The sequence below is a fragment of the Macrosteles quadrilineatus genome, unplaced genomic scaffold (assembly GCF_028750875.1).
Source record: "Macrosteles quadrilineatus isolate MER2022 unplaced genomic scaffold, UCM_ALF_1.0 Scaffold_1__1_contigs__length_201487025, whole genome shotgun sequence".
In the NCBI taxonomy this organism is placed as follows: domain Eukaryota; kingdom Metazoa; phylum Arthropoda; class Insecta; order Hemiptera; family Cicadellidae; genus Macrosteles; species Macrosteles quadrilineatus.
Genome location: NW_026542594.1, coordinates 94,984,353 through 95,011,350, shown reverse-complemented (window position 1 = coordinate 95,011,350; position 26,998 = coordinate 94,984,353). Strand labels below are relative to the sequence as shown.

At 35.2% G+C, this 26,998-nt stretch overlaps 1 protein-coding gene across 1 annotated transcript in view; it reads right to left on the bottom strand.

The window, feature by feature from the left end:
- The window catches only part of LOC128990226 (pre-mRNA-processing-splicing factor 8), a 132,564-nt gene that overhangs the window by 45,192 nt on the left and 60,374 nt on the right, over positions 1 to 26,998 (bottom strand). The window contains exons 13-20 of the mRNA XM_054412566.1: positions 23,047 to 23,256; positions 18,068 to 18,184; positions 17,438 to 17,644; positions 15,489 to 15,652; positions 14,903 to 15,029; positions 2,640 to 2,832; positions 1,733 to 1,920; positions 1,269 to 1,507 (exon numbers count right to left, since the gene is read on the bottom strand). Coding sequence (XP_054268541.1) covers positions 1,269 to 1,507; positions 1,733 to 1,920; positions 2,640 to 2,832; positions 14,903 to 15,029; positions 15,489 to 15,652; positions 17,438 to 17,644; positions 18,068 to 18,184; positions 23,047 to 23,256 — 1,445 coding nt within the window. The remainder of the gene's footprint in view (positions 1 to 1,268; positions 1,508 to 1,732; positions 1,921 to 2,639; positions 2,833 to 14,902; positions 15,030 to 15,488; positions 15,653 to 17,437; positions 17,645 to 18,067; positions 18,185 to 23,046; positions 23,257 to 26,998) is intronic.

The following is a 26,998-nucleotide window of genomic DNA, read 5'->3' as shown; positions in this document are numbered from 1 at the left end:
TTGGTTATCTCAGGATCAGGAATCATGGCCTATTAACAATTGGCAGTACTTAAGGCCAAACCCCTTGGTTACAAAAAAAACCTGATTTTTTCAATAGGTTTTCATCTTGGTCAACCCTCTAGCGAGTCATCGCTTACATTCTACGCTTCAAAAATAACTTAACAAACCAGGATAAAGAATCCGTATTTCTAAAGCTTGAGGAGCTTGATAAAGCAACGATCACTATCTGTAAAATGATTCAACAAACAGTTCATTCTGAAGATATTTCTAGTTTGAAAGCTGGAAAACATTGCTCTTCCCGTCTTGCGTCACTCTCCCCCTTCTTAGACAAAAATGGATTGATTCGTGTTGGAGGCCGCCTTAAGCACCACAAACGGTAAAAATTGATTTTGTTTCTCTTATTTGGTAACTGCAATCCCCAAGTCTTTTAAAACAAACCCTTTTTATGCACAGGAAAAAATCCAGTAGCTTCCCGTCCCGAAAATCGGCAAAGGAAATAAAAATCCCGCCCCGTCCCGAACAAAAAATTCAATCCCGTCCATCCCTAACAAATTATTGTTTTTGAAACATCACAGTTCATTTGATGAAATTAAAATTGAAGCAGCCTGAGGTCAAGTCACGCTTGCGATAGCAACTGCTCCTGCTGTGCACTATATCACAAAAGCTGATAACGACATAATTTAGTAGTCTAGTCCTAGTCTCTGATGGGGTGATTAGTAACAATGGCGACTTGTTGAATGCGTGGATGAAGGGAAACACAAGAAAGAATAGAAGAACAAAGAGGAAGAATAATTACGTGTTTATGATTAAGTTGTTCTCTTTATATCCTTTTTACGAGTGATGTTATCATTATCTTTATGTATGTATTTATACTTCTTTATGAGTTGTTTTATCGGATTACAAAACAATTGTTTTCAAAATACAAATACATTTGATATCTGTATCCAAACCGAACTGAATCCGACCCGATTTTTCGGAGGACCCCCTGACCCCCCTTTCTTCTTCCTGAAGGGTATTCCATACCCCCCCCCCCCCCACCCTTGACAATGGTCTTATCTACGCCACTGACACGTTTGTATAAAATTTTATCAAAATCGGATGAATTTGAACGGATGGTGTTTTTGGCCTCTGGGGACATAGAAACGACTAAGTAAATCAGTCCTGGATCTACAACCATCGTAGGTCTTACCATGAGAGCTACGGTAATAGCTTGTTCCCGATATGGGAAATTAACTAAACATTAGTTTCAAATGGTAAATTACAAATACCTGAAGAAGATGTGTATTCTATCGATGTAGCGGCAGTAGAGACGGATGGGGTGAGCTGTCTCAGTTCCAACGTCCTGGAAGGTAAGGAAGTCATTGGGCATCTGCGGTGGTCCAGCCATCTCTGAGGCCCTCTGTAGACCCAGTACCAGCAGGTCCAGCACCAAGCCATAGTACTGAACAATGAACGAGGCAAACTGCAGCCCTCGGATGATGCCATAACTGTTAGTGTGGTTCATGTCCTACAACACAAATACGAAATAAATAACTTTTTAATCCTCTTCAGCTTCAATTTACACACTGACAGTGTAAATGTTATTTTCTTTGATTTTCTAATAGCCCACTAAGTTAGAAAATTTACAAGAATACAACCAAAATTTTGTGTCAATACAACCATGAGTGCACATCCAAATTTACGACAAATTTAAACTACTCATCATAACATAACCTTTTTCAAACAAACATACCTTGTAATTGATGACTACGTTGTTCTTTGCTGTCATGTAGTCAGCAATGTTGTGATCCACGATGAGACGCAACAATCTGTTGAGGAGAGTCAAATCGATCTTCTCATAAATCTTCTCAAACTTAGATTCAAGCAATACATTGCACTCTGCTTCACTGACGTCCCAAACATCTTGTAAATTGTTTATGCCTGAAAAAGATGAGTATTATAATTTTAACTAAGAAACAGGGTTTAAGCTGGGGAAAATATTCTTGAAACAAAAATGCTACAAACTCCTGCTACAAAGTCTTGTAAAAAAAAATGTAGCATTTTCATCGCATTTGTTATGTAATAGGAATTCTTGTACTGTGATACTTTTTACCTAGGATTTTACTTGACCCAGGGTCAAAATTGGATATAGAATTGTGAATAGAAAACCTGTATTAAGGGATATAGAACGTGGAATAAACGCAGGTGTAAGAAACTTCAGTCTTTCACTTACAAACCATTACCACCCTTGATAAGGTCTAGGGTCCTGGAGGAAACTTCCTCACAGACTCGATGGAAACGTAAAGTTGAAATAACGTCCTTGGAAAGTGAAAACTATCTAATGATGATTAACTTGTGAATATTTTGTTTTCAGTCTAAAACAGTTTATCCAAAAAAAGTTTTATATAACAGATAGTGTCGGGTATCAAATTTGGGTACAATTCGCCGAACCCAACCAAATTCAACCAGAATTTTCGGATATCCGCACACCTTTAGCAGAAACGCGTTTGGCAGTCCAACAATTGTCGCATTTTACTGTTCCATGTTGCAAAATAAAACAAATGCTTGGATCCTGCTAGAAAGTAACAGGCATTTTACAACTTGTAGTCCATAAAGTCAACACAAAAAATCAATATAATAACAAACTATAATGTATATACCTTGACACCACTTGTAGACGAGCAGGGGTGGTGGTTCAGTGTCAGAGGGTTTGACCCATGGTGGGAACAGTCTCCTCTTGTCCGCCTCATACCAAAGGTACTGGTCAAGGTAGGCATCTGTGATCTTCTCTAGTGGCTCAACATCATACACAGGCACCAGGTGAGAGTACAAGTCCATGAACTCTATACCCACCTGACAGGAAAAATTTGTTTTACAATTAAAAACATTTTTGTACTTCATTTGCTAATTCATTAAACTGACACATGTAAATACAAAGAAGATGTACAGTCTTTAAGATTAAATAAAATATTTACAAGACACAATAGACAATAGGCAATATTCTTTATTCATTCAAGAACATAGTACAATTAAATAGTGTCAATCAATTATTATTCTAATGATACATTTATATTGGTTTATTTATGAGGGAGGTTGAGAAAGTCATCCAGCGAGTAAATCACTTTGTTAATTAAATACCCTTTTAGTTGTATTTTAAATTTAACTTAAAATAGCGCTTTGATTTGTCTTTTAGTCACAAACTACTGTGAATTAATTTCTTTAAAAATAATCTGTAACATCTTTCTATTTTAGAACAGAGAAGTATCTATTTTTGACGACTTTCTTGTATCGTTGCACAATTTTGTCTGCAACATATATTGCAAGTGGGTGGTGTAAGAGGGGTGGGTGTATGACCTTGAAAATACCAGGGCACTGCTGGAGACAATGATTTATAGTTTGTTTACATCCTACTGCCTTCCTTCCGAGAAAAATAGCCTGCAGTTGAAAAAAAATTGACTAACAGTTTAAAAACATTGACTTGTGTTGCTAATTAAGACCGTCTGTATGCATTTAATTTTAGTTATTTTCCTAGAACAGGTCCCAGGTTAATTGGGAGTTATAATTCTCCATTATAATTCTCTTTAAATGGAAAAACAAGTAATAAGTTCAGATAATATGAACTTTTTTTGCTACAATACTTTTAGTAACACGCTATTTAATCTATATATTAATAGGCAAACATGTTTCTTTAAAACCTTTTTTCTCAGCTCATGAGCATCGCAGGGGAAATCTACGCATATTGTTAGAAAGATATTTTCCTGCTAATGTGCAGAATCCCTTTACAAATTAAAATAAGCTCAAAAATAAACACATTAACCTGGGTCTTATGGGTTTGCCACACAACTGGTAACTTTTTTCCAACCAACACAATAACTGAAAGTTTTAAACACATAAGGGTAAATATCAAATTGAGAGAGAATTTATGTCCCAGCAAAAAAAAATCTATAAATAAATTAAAAAAAAACCCAAAACTTATTTTTATTTAATTGTTCCATGTATAAATAACATAATTAATACAATTTATGAAAGGATTTATCATATATTAATATTTAAAACAATATTTGAAAGCCGTTTTTGTCAGGTCGCTATCTATCCCCAAGACATCATAGAGAAACTTGAAGCAGTTTATGAAAAAAAAAATAAAATAAATAAACTTTTATGCTTTATACTTAGTTTTTATTAACTTTTATACTTTTAGGTAAAACGCCAAGTATTAATGGCAATTTGAATTTGCCGCCATAATCACCGCTAGCACTCCTAGAGTCCTGCCACAGCCATCAGTGTCGCCATGACTGTAGCCGTAGTGAACCATATGAAGCTGGGGGGAAAAGGAAGGAGGAGACTATTGTTTGCTATTGCGGGTTCGGGGGCGATATATGGCGGTTATGGGATGGTTATGAATGGATAGAGTGGACTATGCAGTATTTGTCCGGATTTCATTTTCCATTTAATCGCCAAATAATATCGATTGAGCTAAGTGTTGTTGTTATGTTTATTGTCTGTCAGGTCGCTAACACCTATAAACTTATTATTCATGCTAATAAAAATTATTTTAACAATGAATATCATAGTTTTTGTGGTGCACTGTTGTCACAAAGATCGTTTACCGCCATTTTAGCTGTTACAACGGCACTATCGACAAAGACGGCCAAATTTGTCAGGTCGAGTCATACCGACAATCACGCTGTGACCGCGGAGTCATACCGACGATCGCGCCGTGACCGTGAGTCATACCGACGATCATGCCGTGACCGCGAGTCATACCGAGGATCACCCCGTGACCGCGAGTCATCCCTACGATCACCCCGTGACCGCGGTCATTTTGACGATCACACCGTGACCGCCAGTTATTTCGACCGCGAGTCACAAGTTTCTATAGGTACCTGTAATTGTTACCCATTTTTTGGTTTTTTTTATAGATCAGTGCGACAAACGGTAAAAATTGATTTTGTATGTATTTTTTGGTAGCTGCAATACTCAAGACTTTCTTTTTATGCACAGAAAAAAATCCCATCCCGTCCGGTCCCGGAAATTGGGAAGGAAATAAAAATCCCGCCCCGAACTAAAAATTCAATCCCGTTCATCCCTAAATCAAAAGGAAAATGACAAGGGACAGGTAACTTGTCATAAGGCACGACTAGTTGTTAAAGGATTCGACCAAAGGAGAGGAATAGATTATGATGAAACATTTTCACTGGTTGGGCGTTACAGTTCGATTAGCGTTACTGTTTCCGTTTTTCTGCAGGGAGAACTTGAAGAATAGATATACATGTGCCAGTCGCCTGGATATGAAGACGGAACTTTTAGAATTTGCTGCCTTCATAAAAGTATATATGGCCTCAAGCAAGCCAGCAGGGTGTGGAACCAAAAACTTGATTCTGATCCAGGGCTATAGATATACAAGGGCTGGCTCACTCCTTTGATGTTAGCGGTCGCCGCCTGATCCTACTTCCCCTCCCCCGCCCCTCCTCAGTGACGTAGCGGAGATACATCGGCGCGAGGCGCGACGGTAGCCTAGCACGGCATATTAATAATTGTGTTTATAATAATGTAGTTTTATAGTGTGATTTTTAAAGCGGGTTTCGTTAACCCTCCAACTTGCAATGGGCAAACACTGTGGTGGCAAGGCATTTTTGGCGATTTTGCAGTCATATTTTCGAAAATTCATATAAACTAATCCAACAGGGGCCCATTTCATAATAAAGTACAAACTAACATTATTAGTAAATCAGCTGATCGCCCAATGCAAATCTAATGGAAATTACAAGTTACTATGAAATGGGCCCCAGATCAAACCTATGAACCGTATCTATTATTTCCGGCTTGAAGTGTTCGTAATGAAATGAAGAATTTGAAAATGGCAACAAAATAAATATTAAAAATACTGTAGAAAATATTGTCAGTAGGTAGAAAAATTGCTGCATGAACCAAAAATGTTTCATAAGATATACAAATTGTTTGGAATTGATTATGTATACTGATCATTTCAATAGATGTTTATGACTTTTAATAAATGTTTATATTTGTCTAGAAAAACATTTTGTTATTCACACGTATATATTATTTTTAAAACCCCACAAACCAACTATATAAAATGAAAGTAAACTTATTCCCCTACATGAATATACATAGTTATAAAGGCAAATATACAAAAATAAATAATTTAGTTTTTTCTATAAAATGCTGCTGTGCCTTTTTCATTTGGCGATTAAATCGTTTGTTAATTATGACGAAATTTTTTTAAAAACGGGCTAAATGTAATGTCCCAGACCTCAAGTTAAGTAAGTATATCAACATAAAACAGTTTATAAACTAAATAAGTGCAATTTTTACAACTAATAAATACGATTAAAGTGATAAAGTCAAACCCGCGATATTCGTTGTTGGTAAACAGTCAATGAAGTTCACAAAAACTGGATAAAAAATAGTGTCTCAAGTTTCTAAAAGTAATGTCACATTACAGTCGAGGAACAATAAATAATATCGTAACTAAACATTTACAACTTATAATCACGATGTAAACTGATAAAGTAAAATCACACCAAAACTCGACTTGTTAGTTATTGGTCAACAGACATTGAGATTAGTTAGTCAGGCAACCTAATGTATTTTTGCAACTAGATGTTATTTTAATGTATTGAAATATGTAGGGCCTATAATAAAATGTAATTGATTAATTGAAATTCTTTTCCTTCCTGTAAAAGTTACAAAATACTAAGTATAGGTAATGTATTTTTATACAACCTCAATGTATTTTATATAACCTCAATGAATCCTAAAAGGTATGAATAAGTAATAAATAAATACAATTAATAATCCATACATTAAGCAATTCGAGCAATACGGACACAGATATTACACAGTAACTTAATGCATTGAATCAATAACTACAGTACCTATTTTTAGCCATCGCTTTACATTCCACTCCCATCCTTAAATATCTACTAAAGTTAATTTGTTACTTATTAAAATTGATGTTATACGTAATCCTATTTTAAAATCAATTACTTTTATAAAATACATTAATGCATAAAAAAAATTTCCAACATAGAGCTTAATAAACGCTAAATGTGCGGTAATACCAGCGCTCACACAGGCAATGTTATACGGTGCCGGGAGCGCGAGGTATCGCCGTGACGTCACAGCGGCGGAGTGGTGGGGAGCCACCTGGCATCACTTTCTGAGCTCGCGTGGCCTAGCCCTTGTATATCTCTAGCCCCGATTCTTATCTACAAGGTCTGGGACTGAAACAATCCAAATTCAACCGTTGTGTTTATTATCAAATTGAAGGTGTACTGTTTTTACTCGCAGTTTAGGTTGATGATATTTTAATATTCTCTAACAATCAGAAACTTAAACATGAGATGAAAACTCAGATGATAAAGTCTTTTAAAATGAAAGATTTTGGTGAAGCAAAATCTGTCTTTGGATTTAAACTGACCAGGGACAGAAAGGAGAAGAAGATATGGTTAAGCCAAGAAACGTACATCAACAAGATGCTGACACATTTCAGAATGGACCAGTGCCACCCAGTATCAACTCCAATAAGCTACAGTGATAAATTTACTAAAGCTCAGATGCCGAAAAATGAAGTTGAAAAGGAGAAGATGAGACCAATTCCTTATCTCGAAGCTATTGGTATTCTTTTGTTTGCGGGTCTTTTGGATATCAGGTCTTTATCAGGTCTGATATCGCATATGATGTCAGTAATCTGAGTAGATTTAACAACAATCCAGGGATGGATCATTGGACTGGCATAAAACGAATCTTAAGGTACTTAAAGTGAACTTCTTCATGGAAGTTACAGATACGCAGGTATGCACTTTCAACAACAGAAGCCGAATATATGGCAATGTCTTCAGCTACTCAAGAAGCATTATGGCTAAGACAGGGTGGCTAGTGAAACCACGTCAGGGAAAAATTCCCTGACTATTCCCTGACAATTCCATGATTTTTTTAAACTTTCCCTGATCAACAAATTCAAAATTACAATTTTAATCTATCTATATATTAATAGGCAAGCATGTGTCTTTAAAACCTTTTTTCTCAGCTCGTGTGCATCGCGGAGAAAATCTACGCATACTGTTGGAAAGATATTTTCCTGTAGATGAGCAGAATCCCTTTATAAATTAAAATAGGCTCAAAGCACAAAAAATTAGTTTAAAATTTTGGAAAAATTAACATGGATTTAATGGGTTGCCATGCTGGTGACGAAATAACAACGAAATATAAACAGAAAATCAAAACAAAAGGAGAAATTACAATCACATGTTTTATTTACAGCGTGTAGGGTGAAAATAGGGAAGCCTGTATTTGACTTACAACTAGAAATTCCATCCCCATATTAAAGCTGTCACCAGGTTTTAAATTAAATTAGTCGTAGTTGATGTAAGCCACCAACAGATTGCGCTGATCAAAATGACAAATTCTGTTGAATAAACGATCTTTATTACCAAGTCAAACTTATGTAATGACTTATTATATGAGCTATAGCTACTGTTATGACCAATCAACTTTGTCAGCAGGAAAAATAAGGTTGAAAATATGATTTTAGACATGAATTCTGTGACTGGCTTACTCAAATACATGTTTTTGAATTAAAAAAAAAAATGTGACAGTTGATCCATTGATGGAATGTCTACTTTAGTCTCCTATAGTCAAGTGCTCATTACATATTTTTGGTCGAGTTTTCGACCACTGGATGACCAGTGTCTATATATTAATAGGCAAGCATGTTTCTTTTAAATCCTTTTTTCTCAGCTCATGTGCATCGAAGGGAAAATATACACATACTGTTAGAAAGATATTTCCCTGTAGATGTGCAGAATCCCTCCATAAATGAAAATAGGCTCAAAAATAATAAGAAAAAATGAATTTGAAAAAAAATTAACATGGGCCAAATGAGTTGCCATGTTTGTGATGAAATAACAACAAAATATAAACAGAAAATCAAAACAAATTAAATAAATTCCAATCATCACATGTTTTATTTACAGCGTGATGTGAAAATAGGGAAGTCTGTACATTACATATTTTTGGTCGAGTTTCGACCACTGGACGACCTCTAGTACTAACTAATTCTTCAAAAGGACTAATCTTTATCTGACAGATAGCTTAAGTTTGTTTACATGAAAAAATACATAAAATCTATAGATACAGGCTAGCTTATATTCAAACTTTGCAACTTGCCTTAATAAAATTAAACTGAGTTTGATCAGATGATACGCAGTTTATAACAAAATTTAATTTGTACAAAAACACCAAATTTATTTGTACAGACATATTTCTTAGTTTTCACCCGCACGGCATACATACTCTCACCAGATCGACCTTTCCTAACTATTATTATAATTATTTTAAACATTTTAAAATTTTCCCTGACTTTTCCAGATATTTAATATTCCCTGACATTTCCAGGTTTTCCAGGTCACTAGCCACCCTGTAAGAGGTTTAGCTGAAGAAATTGACCTGTATTCAAAGTAGGGATGGTCAAGTCTCGAAATTCTCGTTACACGAGACGAGATTACTTTTTGGCCAAGATTTTTATAGAGACGAGAATAAAAAAAAAAAAAAAAAAAAAAATTAAAAACGCCTGCAGAAAGTCAATGCAATACCCGCAATACAGGAGCGTGTTGTAGTTGCGTTTCCTTTTCGAAGGCGTTCTTATTTAATTAATTCTTTTAATGTAAATATTACTTTAATTCTTTTAATGTAAATATTACTTTAATTATTTTAATAATATTACTTCAATAACATTTGAGAAGTTTTGTTAAGTGTAAGCAGTGTGAGGAATGTTTTATTACTATAAAAAAAGTCAAAACAAGTAACTATTTTATAAAAATTAATATTGCTTTTATTTTATGATTTATTTTATTTTAGGATAAGTTGAACTCTATCCTAACTGATATCACCATGTTTCCTAATCGTAGGCATTTTTAATAAGTTAGGCGTGATTAATAAAAAAATGTTATGCTGATGTTATTTAATGAAAGATTGTAAATATTCTTGCCTATTATCATTATTTTAGTATTCAAACAGTCATCTAACAATGTTACAAAATCAGGTAAACATTTTGAACGTGCATTTCCCGTTGTGTATGAGAAGAGAAATCTCGTCTCGAAATTTTATGAGAAATAAAAAATCTCGTCTCGTCTCGTCTCGAACTAAAAATCCAATCTCGTCCATCCCTAATTCAAAGAGTCTGGTCCAGATATATTGTGACAATCAGGGAGCCAGGAACTTAGCCTTGAATGGAACGTACCAAGCCAGGACAAAACATATTGATGTGAGGCATCATTTCTTGAGGGAGAAGATTCAATCCAAACAGCTTTCCTTCATTTACGTTCCTACTAAAGAGATGGTTGCTGATTCTCTAACAATGGCGCTTGACAGTGAAAAATTCAGAGACTGCATTAAGTTCCAGGGATTCCACAAATAAGGAGGATGTTGAAATATGATTTGTGAGAATGATTCATGTTGATATCACATGTGTTCTGTATAAGTTAGTTGTCATGGATACCAGATGTTGTTTGTGGAAAGTTATGTTGTGTTTTTGTATTAAGTGAAACTTGCACCTAATACCCCTTTCTCTTTATCATTCTACACAATTTAAGCCCTTTTACAAAAATTACCCTGTAAACAATGCTCATTCAAACATACTACATGTTTGTGGAAAGTTATGTTGTGTTTTTGTATTAAGTGAAACTTGCACCTAATACCCCTTTCTCTTTATCATTCTACACAATTTAAGCCCTTTTACAACAATTACCCTGTAAACAATGCTCATTCAAACATACTACATCAACATTATAATTATATAAAAGTACATGTATATCATGCAGTTTTTTTTTAAGACCAACCTGAATATTTAAGTGCATGATAAATGCATTTTTCTTATCCCCACAAAAAGTTCGACCATATTCCCACTTAACACAGATTTTATAACAATCAAAATCATGACACCCTAGCACAGTAGTTATTTTGGTCTAAAAGGCTCACATTAGAGGATTTATTAGCATTTAAAAAAGATTAATTATTTAAGACCTTTGAAGGAAATGTCCAAACAGTAACCAACATTTTCTTAGATCCGCCCATCACTATATAAAATCATAGAAATTTTTTTGTCCTAGGACGCTAGGCACGAGCTCAGTATTGTTTTTCACATTACTTCAGGCTAGACCCTAGGGGTTATGGCATTATCACTTAGATAAAATCCATTGGTGATTTGGCAGAATTTGAACCAGGGACCTAGGGGGTACGGCATTATCACTTAGATAAAATCCATTGGTGATTTGGCGGGATTTGAACCAGGGACCTAGGGGGGAAGGTAGTCCTGCGCTCTAACCACTAGACCAGCTCGCTCCCCACTTAAAGATAATAACAACAGTTTAAAAATAAGATTCAAAGATAACAATAACATAAAAAATATAATTTCTTGGACAATGAGGATAACATAGTTTTAGAGGCATCTATTGACCATGAATATGGTTGATCCACCCCCGGTTAACACGTTCGCTGCTGACCGCTAGATGCGGGGACGGCGCCAGGAGCTGAACTAACACTCCCCGCTGCATAAAATTGCCGCCGATACACTGAATTACAGTAAAAACAACAGTAGTTATACTGGATGGCAATGTTCTGCAATAAAACTGACTTTGGACATAGTACTAAGTGATTCTGATACATAGCAGCACTACCCAGGTTGCAGTCGGTAAAGTAGTGTCGCTATCTAGCAGGAAAGAGGTGGGACAAAGCCTTGTAGCCCAGTAACTTAAGAAAAAAATCAAGGCCAAAAAAGGCATGAAAGATGTAAAGCTGATTTTTTGCATCGTGATAGTGTATGATAGGAAGGGTGTTTTCTGAAAGTTCCCAGAATTTCCCTCCCTTGCTTCCCCTTAAAACCCCCCCCTCCCCCCAAACACCAGGTTGAAAGTGTAGTGTTTTACTAAATCACCTATATCTTTTGATGTAAACGAGCTATCAGCATAATTGTTTTTTCTGTGAACTCCCCGTTAAATTTACTTTAATAAAATAACCTTACATGTAGCATTATCTCTATTGTGTGGGTTTATATCTGTAATATAACAAAAAATATTATTTTTTTAAACATGAAATTGTAGATTAGGCCAAACCCTGGTTTTGCAGTAGGTCGTACGTCAATGTGTTTGAAAAAAAACCTATTTTACCTATTTTATGATCTTTCCAAAAATGTATAACGATATATATTTTAATTTAAATTGTTACCGAATGAAGCCATTTAAATCCATGCTTCAAACAGCCCCATAGCTCACTTAGCGCATCATTCCAAATTGCCCAGTTAATATTACTAAATGATTACTTTTTATTTATTTATTGTTTACACACCCTGTGAGAATGTTTAACAAGAAAAATCAGAGCCGGATTTACCTCTAAGGCCGCAAGCAAAAGGGGGCCGCGGACGATCGAGAAAAACATGTTTTAGATCCCAAAAAAGAATTATTTTTTAAAACCACCAGTTTGCCACGATTACAGGTGACCATAATGATGTCTCCGCTAACCGAGGGAGATGTTCACGATTTTGCTACGGCCCTGGGTGCTTATGATGATGTCCCCGTGATTGCGGCCCACGGGAGACGTTCACGATTTAGCCGCGGCCGCGGGTGACGGTGATGTGTTCTCACGATCGCAGCCCACGGGAGACGTTCAAGAATTAGCCGCTGTCGCGAGTGTTGATGGTGATGTCCCTTTGTTGCAGCCCGCGGGAGACGTTCATGATTTTTCCATGGTCACGTAAGGCGTCATGGATACTTATCATGGCTTTGACTTGGTTTAGGAGAAATGTCCATGATTTCATCCACGATCGCGGGTGTCAATGATGATGTCTCTTTGATGCATAGGAGATATTCTCGGAACCGCGATCGCAGGGAATTTCTACCACAGGGGGAGGGCCGCTCAAGTAATTTGGCCTAGGGCCGCAAGTACCCTAAATCCGGCACTGAGCAAAATAAGAACACTGAATAAAAAAAAATAGTAAGAAAATAAGTACTCACAAGGATTGAAAATTAAGTAATCGGTAGTTATAAGAAAAGGCAAATATATGCTCAACAAGTTGATTAGCCAACAATTAAAAAACACTTAATTACTTAAACTTGCGCAAGTGCTACATGCTAGTGTAAACCCCGCTTAAGGCATAAACTATCAGATACAGTACATATCAACTTTCTTTTCCCTCATCATCGTCAGTCCCTTCGTCAATGAAGGGTGGGAGTGAATTTATACAATCAATGCTTTATACAATAATTTGTACAATCAATTTAGTTGTACAAAGTTTAACAAAAATATATCTAATATAGTATTTTCTCACCACATAAAATTTGGAGATCACTTAGCTTATCACCAATAACTTTTAAATGGATGGAAAATCGACCAAAGCGGATGTGATATTCTGAAAGAGAATAAAATTTACTACAAATAACTGCTATGCATTTTTATAAAATACTTAATAAAGGCAGCCAAAAGCTGGCTACAAATAGAAACTTGGAAACAGAAACTTGAAAAAACAGTTTTTAATGTATTTTTTCTTTTTCACCAAAAATATTTGATAAAATCACACTTTCATAATTATTTGTAAATCTACATGAATTAGGCTTTCTAATGACCCATTAATTAACAAAATCGGTCCAGTAGAAGTCTAGATTTAGTTGTCCAAAGTTTAACAAAAATATCCTTTACTCAGTATTTTATCATTACTATAAATTCAGAGGTTGCTTAGCCTTTTTGCAAATAACTTTTAAATGGTAAGGAAATCGACCAAAGTGGTGATATTCTGAAAGAGAATAAAATTCCTACAAATTGGTACCATGCACTTCTTGGAAATAATCAAATTAAGCAGCCAAAAGCCGCACCCAAATAAAAAACACTGTTTTCAATGTATTTCTTATGGAAAACATTTTTTTTATTTTTCACCATAAATCATAACAAAAACAAACTTTCATAATTATTTGCAAATCTACACGAATTAAGCTTCCCAACGACACAATGATAAGTAAAACCGGCCCAGTAGAACTCTATAGATTTAGTTGTACAAAGATTTTTAAAACTAAATTATATATTGAATAGATAGTAATATTTACTGGTCAAGTTGGAGTGATCCGCTTAGTGCGTTTTGTGGCTGTTTGAAGTATTGATTTAAATGGCTTCATTCGGTAACAATTTAAATTAAAATATATATTGTTATACATTTTTGGAAAGATCATAAAATAGGTAAAAAGTTTTGTTACATTGACATACTACCTACTGCAAAACCGACGTTTGGCCTAATCTACAACTTCACGTTTTAAATAAAATAACATTTATTTTGTACCACATATAAAACCCCACCCAATAGAGGTAATGCTATGTAAGGTTATTTTATTAAAGTAAATTTAATGGGGAGTTCAAAGAAAAAACAATTATGCTAATAGCTCGTTTACGACAAAAGATATAGGTGATTTAGTAAAACACTACACTTTCAACCTGGTGTTTGGGGGGAGGGGGGGATTTAAGAGGAAGCAAGGGGCGGAAATTCGGGGAACTTTCAGAAAACACCCTTCCTATTATATACTATCACGATGCAAAAAATCAGCTTTACATCTTTCATGTCTAGGTTCTTACCTAAAGTGACTGGGCTATTGTTCTAAACAACCCTGGTGGTGATTTTGGGAACCTATATTTTTTTATTGTCAGAAAAGTACGTCCCCACAAGCTGCAAAGGAATATAGGACGCTCTTGATGAGCTGGCTGATCCATGGAAATGTTAAACAACAATGAGCCGTGACGTTCCGGAACGTTCCTAGCTCCTGGCAGCAGCGAACGTGTTAATCAAGGTTTTCCTGTGCATAATATTAAGCTTGGCTTGGACTGAACACAATTAATGAACACAGATTGAGTAATGAGTAGTACTGACCTCTTTGAATGCTCTCTGAGTCAGCAGATGACGTTTGATCCTAGACAAGGCCTCGTGTGGGTTGTCATAAGCCTGCTCTATCAGACCCAGCTCTTCTCTCTGGCTCTGATTCAACCGAGACTTTACACTGCAAAAAAAAATTGTATTAAATATTATCTCTGCGAGTAGATCCATCATTGAAATAAAATACTTGATGATCTCATTTTATTAAACATGTAGTAACAGAAAACTAAACCGTAAAATTAAAACATAACAATCATAATATGATAACAATCAGCGCTAAAACAGAAACATAATCTCTTTCTTTCAAAGATAATGTATTTTATTAAATATTAAATACAATGCAGCTAATTTCACTATACTTTGTTCACAAAATTTAGGCGGTTGTAGGAGAAGAAATATATCTCCTCTACAAGATCACTCAACCATTAAAATAATAGCTCAACAGCTGACTTTTCCTGAAATTTAAATTAGCTGCTACATATATAATTAAAAAAGAATAAAATAGTGGGGGACTCCCCCTCAAAACGCCTAAATTTTGTGAACGGAGTATAGTAAGATAAGAGTACTGAGACCAACATCTAACCTGTAAGCCTCCTTGAGCCGTTCCAAAGCCAAGATGAGCAGTTTAGTGTCATGCTTGTATGACAGTGGAGGGAAGGGGATGGGTGCAAAGCGTCTAGACTCCAGCCAGTGTACTGTGGTGGTGTAGATGGCCACCGCCTCCTCTGGGGAAATGTACGGTCCATCCTGCAAAATAATGTTCTCTTTATGTGTACCGGTATGTATAGTTTAACCATACTTCCCAAGTATCTTCCATATTTAATATTATTTTTCTCTTTCTTAAAGCTTTGACAAATATAATTACTTTGTTCTTTTAGTCAACTGCAGAACTAAAGCATTTACAAACCTACCATTTTCTTACTTCGGCCTGCTGGCACTAACATAGCCTGAAGAAGTTTGTAAATTAAATGGACCTCAATTTATATGTATATTATTTTTAGGGATGGACCGATTCCCATTCTTGATACCTCGATACCTTCGATATTAGTGGTATCGAAGAATCGCCGATACTCGATACTTCGCTTAATTGGGCTTGATACCGATTCTGAAAAGTGAGGTTAATTATGATGCTAAACTCACTGATGTTTAAGGTTGTAAAGAGTGGCACATCATAGTTTATTGGAATACTCTGAAGTCAGCTAATATAAATAATTCAAGTTCATTATCTCATATTAGTAATAGTTTTATAATCCAAAATAGCCTTTGCATTCACAACAAATGACGTGTTCAACTGACAACTAATAGAACAGAACTCTAACTCTAGTTGAATGATAGAGGCTTATCACTTGCCGCCATGTTTTGATCGAGGGCAATTTTGCCAGATGGTACAAGCATTGAATATATAAATATACTACACAAAGTGTATATAGTCAATGGTACTAGTATAACTCGTGTTTTCTAACTCGTGATAGGCTTTATGTAAATTTCATTAGCAGCTTAAGAGATTGATAACTTGCTGATCATAGTGTATAATGTCATTGACTATAAACACACTTTGTGAGTATATAATCAATGGTTAATCCTTTAACCCTCTAAGTATCGCCCACCCCATATTGGGCGGGTTTTCAGATGCGTACGAGTGTCACCTAATCGGGCGAGTTTGTAGGCACTAAGTTTAGTTTGTTATTTATATATATGTGTGATAAATGCTTCCAACTTACTTATACTAACTGTTCATCTAATTCAGGGCTTCATGGTGACTATTGGAGACGGACGTTGGGAAGTATTTTTATCATTAAAATATGTTGTTTCTCTCTAATTGAACTGAAACAGCTGTCATGAGTTTGCAAATGGCAAATTAATTGTTAAACTTATGTTTTGGTTTTGTTGTTTGTTTGCGGTGCGTGCGTAGTGAGTTGTTCATAATAGGTTATGATCTCTGTTCCAGTGATGTGACAAACTCCATGACTTTTATGTGATTCTTTAAGTAATTTAAGTGATATTGATGATTACTATATTGAAGATGACTTTGATATTGACTTTGAGCCTATAGGCCTAATTCAAGCAATATGGAACATTCATTGTAGGCCTAGATGTACAAATTCTTATGCAAACAAAAAACTCAGTGAACATTTTAGGCCTACCTAAACCGGTGGTTATTGTCTTAATTTAATTTAATAAAATATTTTAAAATTTATGTCTTCTTGAAGTATCTTATGTTCCTTATAGGCTAACCCAAATAATCTATGTAACCTTAATCAATAGCAATGCAGATATCTTATTGTATAAAGATTAAATAAAAATAACATGCTCCTTTATTTATAGGGATAGCAAGAAGCACACATAAGTTATATGTGTTATTAAATGAATTTTTAACAGATATCAGTTAATTAAAAGTTAAAATTTCCCTAAATTTCAGGACCCGTCCATCCCTAATATTTAAAAGTTTGTAAGTAGGAATTATTTACACATTAAAACAATTAATTTACGATCAAAGCAATATAAACAATTGAGATTGATTAAGAGTGGCACCTTGAGATAGTTGTGCTGACGCTCTTGCTCTGCCTTGAGGTACAGCCTGGTGAGACGTCCCAGGTTCTTCTTGCACACAGTCTTGTCAACAGTGGCTCCTCGTCTGATCCTCTCTCTGTTGTAGTGAGCTGTGTTGGTCCACCAGTCAGCCTTCATCTTGACATAACGCAGGATCATGTTCTCTATAGGTGTTGGCAGCCCAGGTACCTATATCAATATAGGCTACAGTAGAGATAAATGCTAGGCTTCACTTTAATTAGAGCATAGTTGCCAACAAGGCAACATTCTTTGGCTAATATCTACAAAGCTCCACAGTTATTTTTTATTTAAGGTCAATGTATGAGTTTGTATAGATGGGAAAATAACAAGAAGTTGAAAAAAGGAACATGTTGATCAAAATGATTGGGGTCGCCAGAATTTTATATTTTTATATTTTGAAGTTTAATGAAAATAGTCAGAGCGTGATTAATTCAATTAGCGATAAAAACCGAAATTTTACCCCCTGTCCATATAACTAGTGTTTAGACAACTGAAATGTACGGGCCGGATTTTTACCCCCCGGAATTTTACCCCCCGGAAATTTACCCCCGGATTTTTACCAAAAGATAATACTCAAGAGTGACATCTTACTTTCCATGGGATGTTAGCCTTCCAGCACCTCCAAGCTTCTGAGAGATGCTGTAGGATTGTCCTGGCTTTGTTCTGCTTGATACCCTCAGGCATCATATCCACAATGTCGTGCATCACCTAGACAATAAAACGACCAACATTGACTAAGTTGCTTTATATAGTATTAAAATGAAATAATTAAAAGATATTTTACATAATCAATCCTCAACAGAGATTATTGTTATAAAATAGGGATAAGTCAATTTTCGATACTGATACAGGGACATCGGTATCGGTATCGAGAATATATTGTCAAAAGTCGTAAACTTCCGATAACTGACATGTCTGTGAAGATTTGATGGTTGAATGACGCAGGATGGTATTGAACAAGGTAAGTGATCACCTACTGAGGCAATAATACTTACTTACTCTTACTCCCATGGCTATTTGTACCCCAAGTGGTACTTTGCCTCACCAACACACTGTCTCCACGTCGCCCTGTCTCTTGTGGTATCTTCATTAACTTCCATCCTGGCCATATCTTTCTTTACTTTGTAACTACATCATATACTTCCACGGATCTCAGTAATCCTATCCATGTATTCCCGTCCGTCTATACATTTCCTGTCCCACGGTGGTGTAACGTTCAGCTGCCGATGCATCAATCGTGGAGAGAGACAGAAGACAATCTGCAAGCTGTGTACTTTTTGACATCTGCACATCAAGTCCACATGGACTGTCTTAACCAATCAGAGAAGATTAACCAACGATCACACCCTCTGATTGGCTGTCTCTATAGGCGGACAGGGTCTATTCCACCAAAAACCAAGAGAGAGCAGTCTCCAAGAAGTCTTCGGTCCGGTCACCGCGTTCGGGAGTCGAAGTTTTCGGTCGCGAGTGATTCGCGAAGTGAAGTGTTATTTTACCATGGCCTGCTGCCTTTAAAGGCAGATTAAAAATTGTTTAGTGAAAAAGTGTTCAGTGCATCAAACCAATAAAGTATGACAATTTTATAATTATTTAAACTAAAAATAAGTCCTGCTCGCTTACTCAGGGATAAATAATTTAAGGCTTTAGAAGTTAGATTTTCAAACTTTGATAAAATTCTATTCAATTCACTTTCTTGAATTTAAACGATAATTAATATTTTATTATTTTGTTTTACATTTTTGATTTTATTAAACTCCAATTACCAATTTATTTGTTAGGATAAAGTATAATTTACCTTATTAATTTGACTATTCACTGTGCTGGTTCATTTCCCCTTGTTTAAACTGTATTAGACTTATATTATATTATCATTGTATTTTGTTTGGTTGAGTTTATCTTCTCCTTTTTTAATTAAATTGTGAATTCATTTAGTAACTCTAGTTTTATTCTCAGTCCCGGCCCTCACGCAATAGCCAAGCGAGTACATTAACTAATCACCTATTTACTATTTATACAAAATCCCAACAATGTGTTACAAAATCAATTCAAAGAGTTACATGGTGGTCTAAACAGTTTAGACAGGGGGAAATGAACCAGCACAGTGAATAGTCAAATTAATAAGGTAAATTATACTTTATCCTAACAAATAAGTTGGTAATTGGAGTTTAACAAAATTAAAAATGTGAAACAAAATAATAAAATATTAATTAACCTTCAAATTCAAGAAAGTAAATTGAATAGAATTTAGTCAAAGTTTGAAAATCTAACTTCTAAAGCCTTAAATTATTTATCCCTGAGTAAGCGAGCAGGACTTACATTTTTAGTTTAAATAATTATAAAATTGACATACTTTATGGGTTTGATGCACTGAACACTTCACTAAACAATTTTTAATATGCCTTTAAACTAAAGGCAACAGGCCATGGTAAAATAACACTTCACTTCGCGAATCACTCGCGACCGAAAACTTCGACTCCCGAACGCGGTGACCAGACCGAAGACTTCTTGGAGACTGCTCTCTCTTGGTTTTTGGTGGAATAGACGTCCCCCTGTCCGCCTATAGAGACAGCCAATCAGAGGGTGTGATCGTTGGTTAATCTTCTCTGATTGGTTAAGACAGTCCACGTGGACTTGATGTGCAGATGTCAAAAAGTACACAGCTTGCAGATTGTCTTCTGTCTCTCTCCACGATTGATGCATCGGCGGCTGAACGTTACACCACCGTGGGACAGGAAATGTATAGACGGACGGGAAGACATGGATAGGATTACTGAGATCCGTGGAAGTATATGATGTAGTTACAACTTCATCCGTCCAGTGTTTCCTCTATCTTCCTCGTGGTCTCCTCCCCAGTGGGTCACTTTTCCATATTTGATCAAGTGTGCTAGTTTTATCTCTTCTAATGATGTGGCCCGTCCAGCGAAGCCTCCTGCTTTTAGCCTCTGCAATTATATCTGGCTCCTTGAACAGGTCTCTTAGTTCCTGATTATGTTTAATTCTCCACACATCTCCTTCTTTAGTAGGGCCAAAGATTTTGCGCAGGACATTATTTTCAAAAGTAATAAGTTTTTTCTCCGTGTTTTTATCCATAATCCAGGTTTCAGCTCCATAAAGAACAAGTCTTATGATAGTTTTGTAGATTTTAAGTTTAGTGTGATGAGACAATAATCTTGATGATAATAATTTGTTTAGAGCATACATACTTCTACTGGCTAGGTTTATTATATTCTTTATTTCTATGTGTTCCTCACTTTGTAAGCTGACAATAACTCCTAAATATTTAAAAGACTCAACTTGTTCATACTGTTGTTCTATCATGTTCTACTCGTTCTCTGCTCCCCTTCCAAATCTGACAAGGTTTGTTTTGTTGTCATTTATTTTCAGGCCCACTGCTCTTGTTTCTCTTTTAAGGATTTCAAACATTTCCTGGAGTTCTTCTCTGGTCTCTGCAAGCAGTACTACATCATCTGCAAAGGCGAGCACGCTTATCTTCCTTCCAATTCTTATGCCATATTCTGTATTCTTCAGCTCTTTAAGTGCTCCTTCAAGAACTATATTGAAGAGTGTAGGTGAAATAATATCTCCCTGCCTAACTCCTGTTTTCATGTCAAAGGATGTTGAGTAGTCATTTTCTATTTTAACCTTGCTCTTAGAGCCATTACCACTTAAAGTAGCCAATTTTATTAGTTTATTTGGGATTCCAAAACTTTCCATTCTATACAAAAATTTTTCCCTATGAATGCTATCATACGCTTTGCTAAAATTGATAAATAGACCATAGATAAGATTTACCAAATTCCCAATATTTAGCTATTGCTTCCTTAAGAATGTATATTTGATCTGTTGTGGACCTGCCCCTTTGAAAACCAGCTTGATGCTCTTCAATTATTTCCTCTGTGTATTCCTCAAGTCTCTTCTGGAGTATCTTCTTGGACATTACCTTATAGGAAGTACTTAGTAATGATATTCCTTGGTAGTTATAATGATAGAATAAAGGTATAATGATGATATACTCTAAGGCAATAATGATTAAAAATTAAAAAAAATTGTTTTATGTTACTAATCCTACCCCTCTTCATTGGGGGCATTTTGAGTTTTAAAAGATGTACAAGCTTAAGCTTCATCAAAATTGATCAACATAAACCCAATTGTCCTAAAAAAATTAAAAAAATAACCAAAGTCCCCCAAAAATAAAAAAATAACCTGTTACAAGCCCTGATTGTCCGTGAACGCGATAACTTGAGTAATTTTTGTTTGATTTTGATGAAATTTGGTTTGAAGGCGGGATAAACTTAATTGAGTTTGTGAACCAGCATGATCGGACAATAGGAACAAGGTTTTACAGGGGTTTTATGGGTTTAGAACTAGTTTTTCTCATTTTTGACTCTGAAAACACAAAATTTTGGTTACCGATAAGGAGAAAATTAAAAAATTTTAAATTTAAAATTCCCATGTTAATCTTATGGAGAATATTGTAAAATGTTGTAGTTTGCTTGTTTAAGCCTAGTCCACACATGGAGACAGTCGACAGACAGTTGACCGATTGTCTGCCGACAGTCTGTCAACACAGTTTTGGATACAAGTTTGCGATGTGTTTTGCGTCCACACTAGCCAGCCAGTGTTTCTGTGTTTGTTTGTATGGCGGACGAGGAGGATGCAATTATCTCCTGTGCGGGCTTCAGAACCATGGTGCTAAGCACCTAGGAATAAACAATGATGGACCCATTGGACAACATTTTTACTCGAGCAAGGTTCGCACTATGGTCACAATCTTCTATCAGACCTTCTATCAGATCTTCTATCTTCTATTCAGAGATTAGGTGAAGGATTTAGGAACCTCACTAGGTTGACTTCTAAAGATTTTGAACTTTTGCTGGGCTTTGTTGGTCTTAAAATTTCAAACTTGAAGAGATAAACAATTCAATAAAATGTCATATAAAAATATAAATTATTGAAAACTAATTCCAAAACTTTCAAGAAACCTTAATCCAGCTCTTTTAATACTGCCCAAAAATCGTTATATTACCGCTTTGCAGTCCAAATAAATGGGCTGAATGTTGAACACCTTCGGCTTGTATCCAGTCTCCTGTCTCCAGACACGTCCACACATGCAGACCTGAGACAAAAGTTTTGTCTCTTGTCTCCGTGTTTCCCATTCGAACGGGAAACAGAAAACACTGTATTTTGTCTCCAGAAACACCAATATTTGTCTGTCAACAGTCAGCAGACAGTCGGCCGACTTACTGGAGACATCGCTGGAGACAAATAACAACCCTCCGGAGACAGTCGGCAGACAATGTTTCCGCAGACAAATCGCCATGTGTGGACGAGGCTTTGGATATATTTTGATCAAACTTGGCAAAATTTATTAATTTTATACTAAGCTATTCATATTTTACTAAAAAATCCACTTTATTAGCCTCCCTGAAGCAGCAAACCTACGTACTCGTACTGAATGTTATTTAAATAGATTTAATTGTATATCAATTCATGCAAATGGAAATTAGCTTAGTCTGCAGGTTTGCTGCAACGGGGGTGTTTTTGTTTGTTTATAACATGTTTAAACTTACTGAGGCTCTGAGCTCAAGATCAAAGTGACTCTCAACTCTCTGCTTGGTGACAGTCTTGGCCACACCCTTGGAGTGTCGGCCCTCAAACTGTCGAGACAACAGGTTACCCAGCCATCGCTCCAGCAATGGTGTGATACCTCGCATGAAGAACAACCACACTCGCCAGCCTGGAGCCCAGAACCCACACCCAGGACCTTTACCTACTGGACCCTGTCAACATCAACATTACTTGTATTGTGAAAACTGTAAGTGGAATGGTTGTATTTTATTCTTTGTAAGATATTATGTTATTTCCTACATTGCACTGAACAATCAATGCTCAGGTGGAAACTGAGTATTATGGCCATTTGTTGTTTCTATCATTGGCATCTGCCACAAGAGAGTGATTTCCAGAACTTTACAGGAAAATAAGATATCACAGCTTTGTGTCTTTGGTTAAGGAGTAGATAAATACAGTAATGTTTCAAGTATAAATGATAACAAATAAGTTAGGTCAGAACATACTTAAACTTTAACTATTGAGAATTGTTTGAGACAAATTATTGGTCAAATGAAATACTACTTTTGTAACAAAACATTTCACAAATGCAACGTAGTGGTGAAACAGGTGATATTGTCACATCTTTAACAATACAAAACTAAAAACTACATTTACTTAAACTAAAGTACATTTACTTATAATATAAATTAAATATTCGGAAAGCGAATAATACTTTTTCCTTATAAGGTATTGATTAAAATAATTTTAAAATTTAGAAACACTGTCAATGTCTTTGATGTTAGTTGGTAAACTGTTGTAAATGAGAATCCCGGTCCTTCAATCCAATCCCGGGATTTCGGGATCGGTCTAAGCCGATTATAATATTTTAACTCTTTAGGCATTTTTTAAATAAACGAGAAGTCCCCTTGTTAAGTCCTTAAATGTCTTAAACTGGCCTTATCAGTGTTACACTGCTCAATTTTGCCAGAAATTTCATCCCCCGTCTTTCTTATTTACAGTACAGGGTGAACAACTTAACTGTGCCACCATTGGTATCTCAGAAACTATTAGATTTAGAGAAAACTTTAAATGAAGAACTTCAACTAGTTTTTTATGACATTGAAAAATATGAATTCCATTTTTTTTTTAATGGCCACCATTTTCCATTATGGCGGCTAACTTTGAAATTTCTTATGAAACATCCTGTATTTTATCATGTTTTCGGATAGAACATGCAATTTAACAACTTTTTTATTCTTGAAATTTTTTCAATAAACCCACTCGTTTAGGAGTTACAGCCTAAGGAAAAATTACTTCCGGCGTACATTTTACATCATGTAGCTCCTAAACAAGTAGGTTTATAGCGAAAATGCGAAGAGAAAATAAGTTAAAAATAAGTCTTAATATTGCATCCACATTCCAAAAAGTCCATTAAATTCGTTAAAAATATTAATTCTATTATTTAAAAATGGCGGCCATTTTCCAAAATGGCGGCAAACTTGAAAAGTGGAAAACTGTGTATTTTATGGTCTTAATGGAATGTGGATGCAATTTTAAGACTTATTTTCTCTTTGCATTTTCGCTATAAACCTACTTGTTTAGGAGCTACATGATGTAAAATGTACACCGGAAGTCATTTTTCCATAGGCTGTAACTTCTAAACGTTTATCGAAAAAATTTCAAGAATAAAAAAATTTTTAAATTGCATGTTCTGTCCGAAAACATGATAAAATACAGGATGTTCCATAAGAAATTTCAAAGTTAGCCGCCATATTGGAAAATGGCGGCCATTAAAATAATTGGAATTCATATTTTTCAATGTCATAAAAAAACTAGTTGAAGTTCTCCATTTAAAGTTTTCTCTAAATCTAATAGTTTCTGAGATACCAATGGTGGCACAGTTAAGTTGTTCACCCTGTATGTTGATATGTCACTCTAGAATATAATAAATACATTTATAAAATCACGAGCAACTGCACTAGCATGTGGCCTACACGTCACGCTAATTTGGAAACTAAATAAATCAAAATATAAAGCTAATATGGAAAGAATCAGGAGTAGCAGCATAAAAATTTTATTATGACTGACAGCAATAAAACAATATAAGGTACTGTAGATCAATAAACCCTCTGCGTATGTAGTAGCGTGTGTACGTAAAACGTAATTTAGGATTGTTAAAAATGTAATCACCACACTAATAATCAAATCAGGGAGTCTACTACATTCTGGATAAAAAATTCATGGACAATTCCCGTACATTTAAGGACACTTTGCCGTAACCTTTGTCGGTGTCATTAGGCCTACCGAATAATTTTCCTGATTTATCAAACTGTATTAATCTTGTTTTTAACTGTAGTTGTACCAGAGAGAAAAGTAAATAATAATAGATAAGAGTTAACAATTTCAAAATAGAAATTTATTGAAAGTAAACAAGCATAGGCTTACCTATACTTTAGGTAAAGCTTTTATAGTGTAACAGAGAAACGCAATCATTGTCTCCTGCGATAGCGACAAATATCTCCATCGGTCACGTAAACTTCATAACATAGCTTATCCGATCCAGGCGGATTAATTTGGCATGATTCGCCCTCGCACAACGTTAGGCTCTCGACTACTTTTGAAAAAAAAAATCTTTAATGCACATTGTTACTCTGTTCTTAAGGTATGGTAAGCGGCTACCAATAAGCAATAAGCACAGAGTAAGATTATTGTATTTTCATTTGCAAAGTTAATATCAACACATAGCAATCATTAGTTGTTTATCTAGGCTCAATTACATTTTCTTAATATATTTTACAGCTCTTTCAAGAATCAAAATACCCAGGCCTAGACCTAATTATTTAGAAGGGCCTATATAAACTGGGTAACAAACAATGAGGTTATAATAGCAGCAAAGTCACTATCATCATTCTAGTTCATAAGATTTAGATTGCTTAAAGCATACAACTCAATAAATAAATATATGGGAAACAACAAACATTGAAACCTGAATAGCCAACAATATAAGACAAAGATACAGAAAATGCAATGACATAATTTGAAACCAAGCAGGCCTACGTAGTGATAAAACATTAATGCAAACAACAATGCTTGTGGTTTTGTCAATTGAAAGATAAAATATCCATAAAAAAGGGGTTAACTTACAAAATAAGACTGTAGATTATTTACATGTTTAATATGAAACCATAAACAGTTTTATGGCACTAGGCAATGGCCGCGGCAAATTGAATCTTCAAGCCGAAAGTAAAAGAAGTGAAATTTAACAGCCATTATAAAGCTATTATTTTCACGATAAAATAGGTTTGGGATCTCATAATAATTCCTCATAATATAATCTCATAATAAGCCCTAGTAATAAAAAGAAGTTGTAAAGGAATAAAAGTGATACAACTTTTATGAGCTGGCTAACTGAGTCAACAGTTCTTGGAAGTACTTGACTTGACACTTGATTGTCGTGATAAAATATTAATGGGTTTGAGATTGCTAATGGGATTTTTACTGCATAATTACTCTAGTAATAAATTATGAAAATGTAAACAAACATCTGATAAACCTTTCATGTGCTCCTAACCAACTAGCGATCAATAAAATTACAGCCCATTAAAAATTTAAGGACATAGTCTGGCATTTAAGGACAATTCCCGTACATTTTATGACCAGTAAAAAATTAAGTACAATTCCCGGTTTTCCCGGATTTCCCGGTTGGTAGACACCCTGTCAAATACGAACATAAAGTTATACCCTAAATATAAACAGTCTTAAGAATGAAATAATAATGGTGTGTCTATAGTTAATTTTTAGGGCTTCAATTTTTTTAAGCAAATAATACTTCAATTAGCGATTATCATGTTATGTTTGCCACATAAATTGCGTTGTTTGCGTTTAATGTCAAAAGTAAAACTAAAAATAATAGAGATGTGCGAGTACAGGTTTTTCAGGTCGAGTCGAGTTTGAGTCGAGTAATTGGCAAAA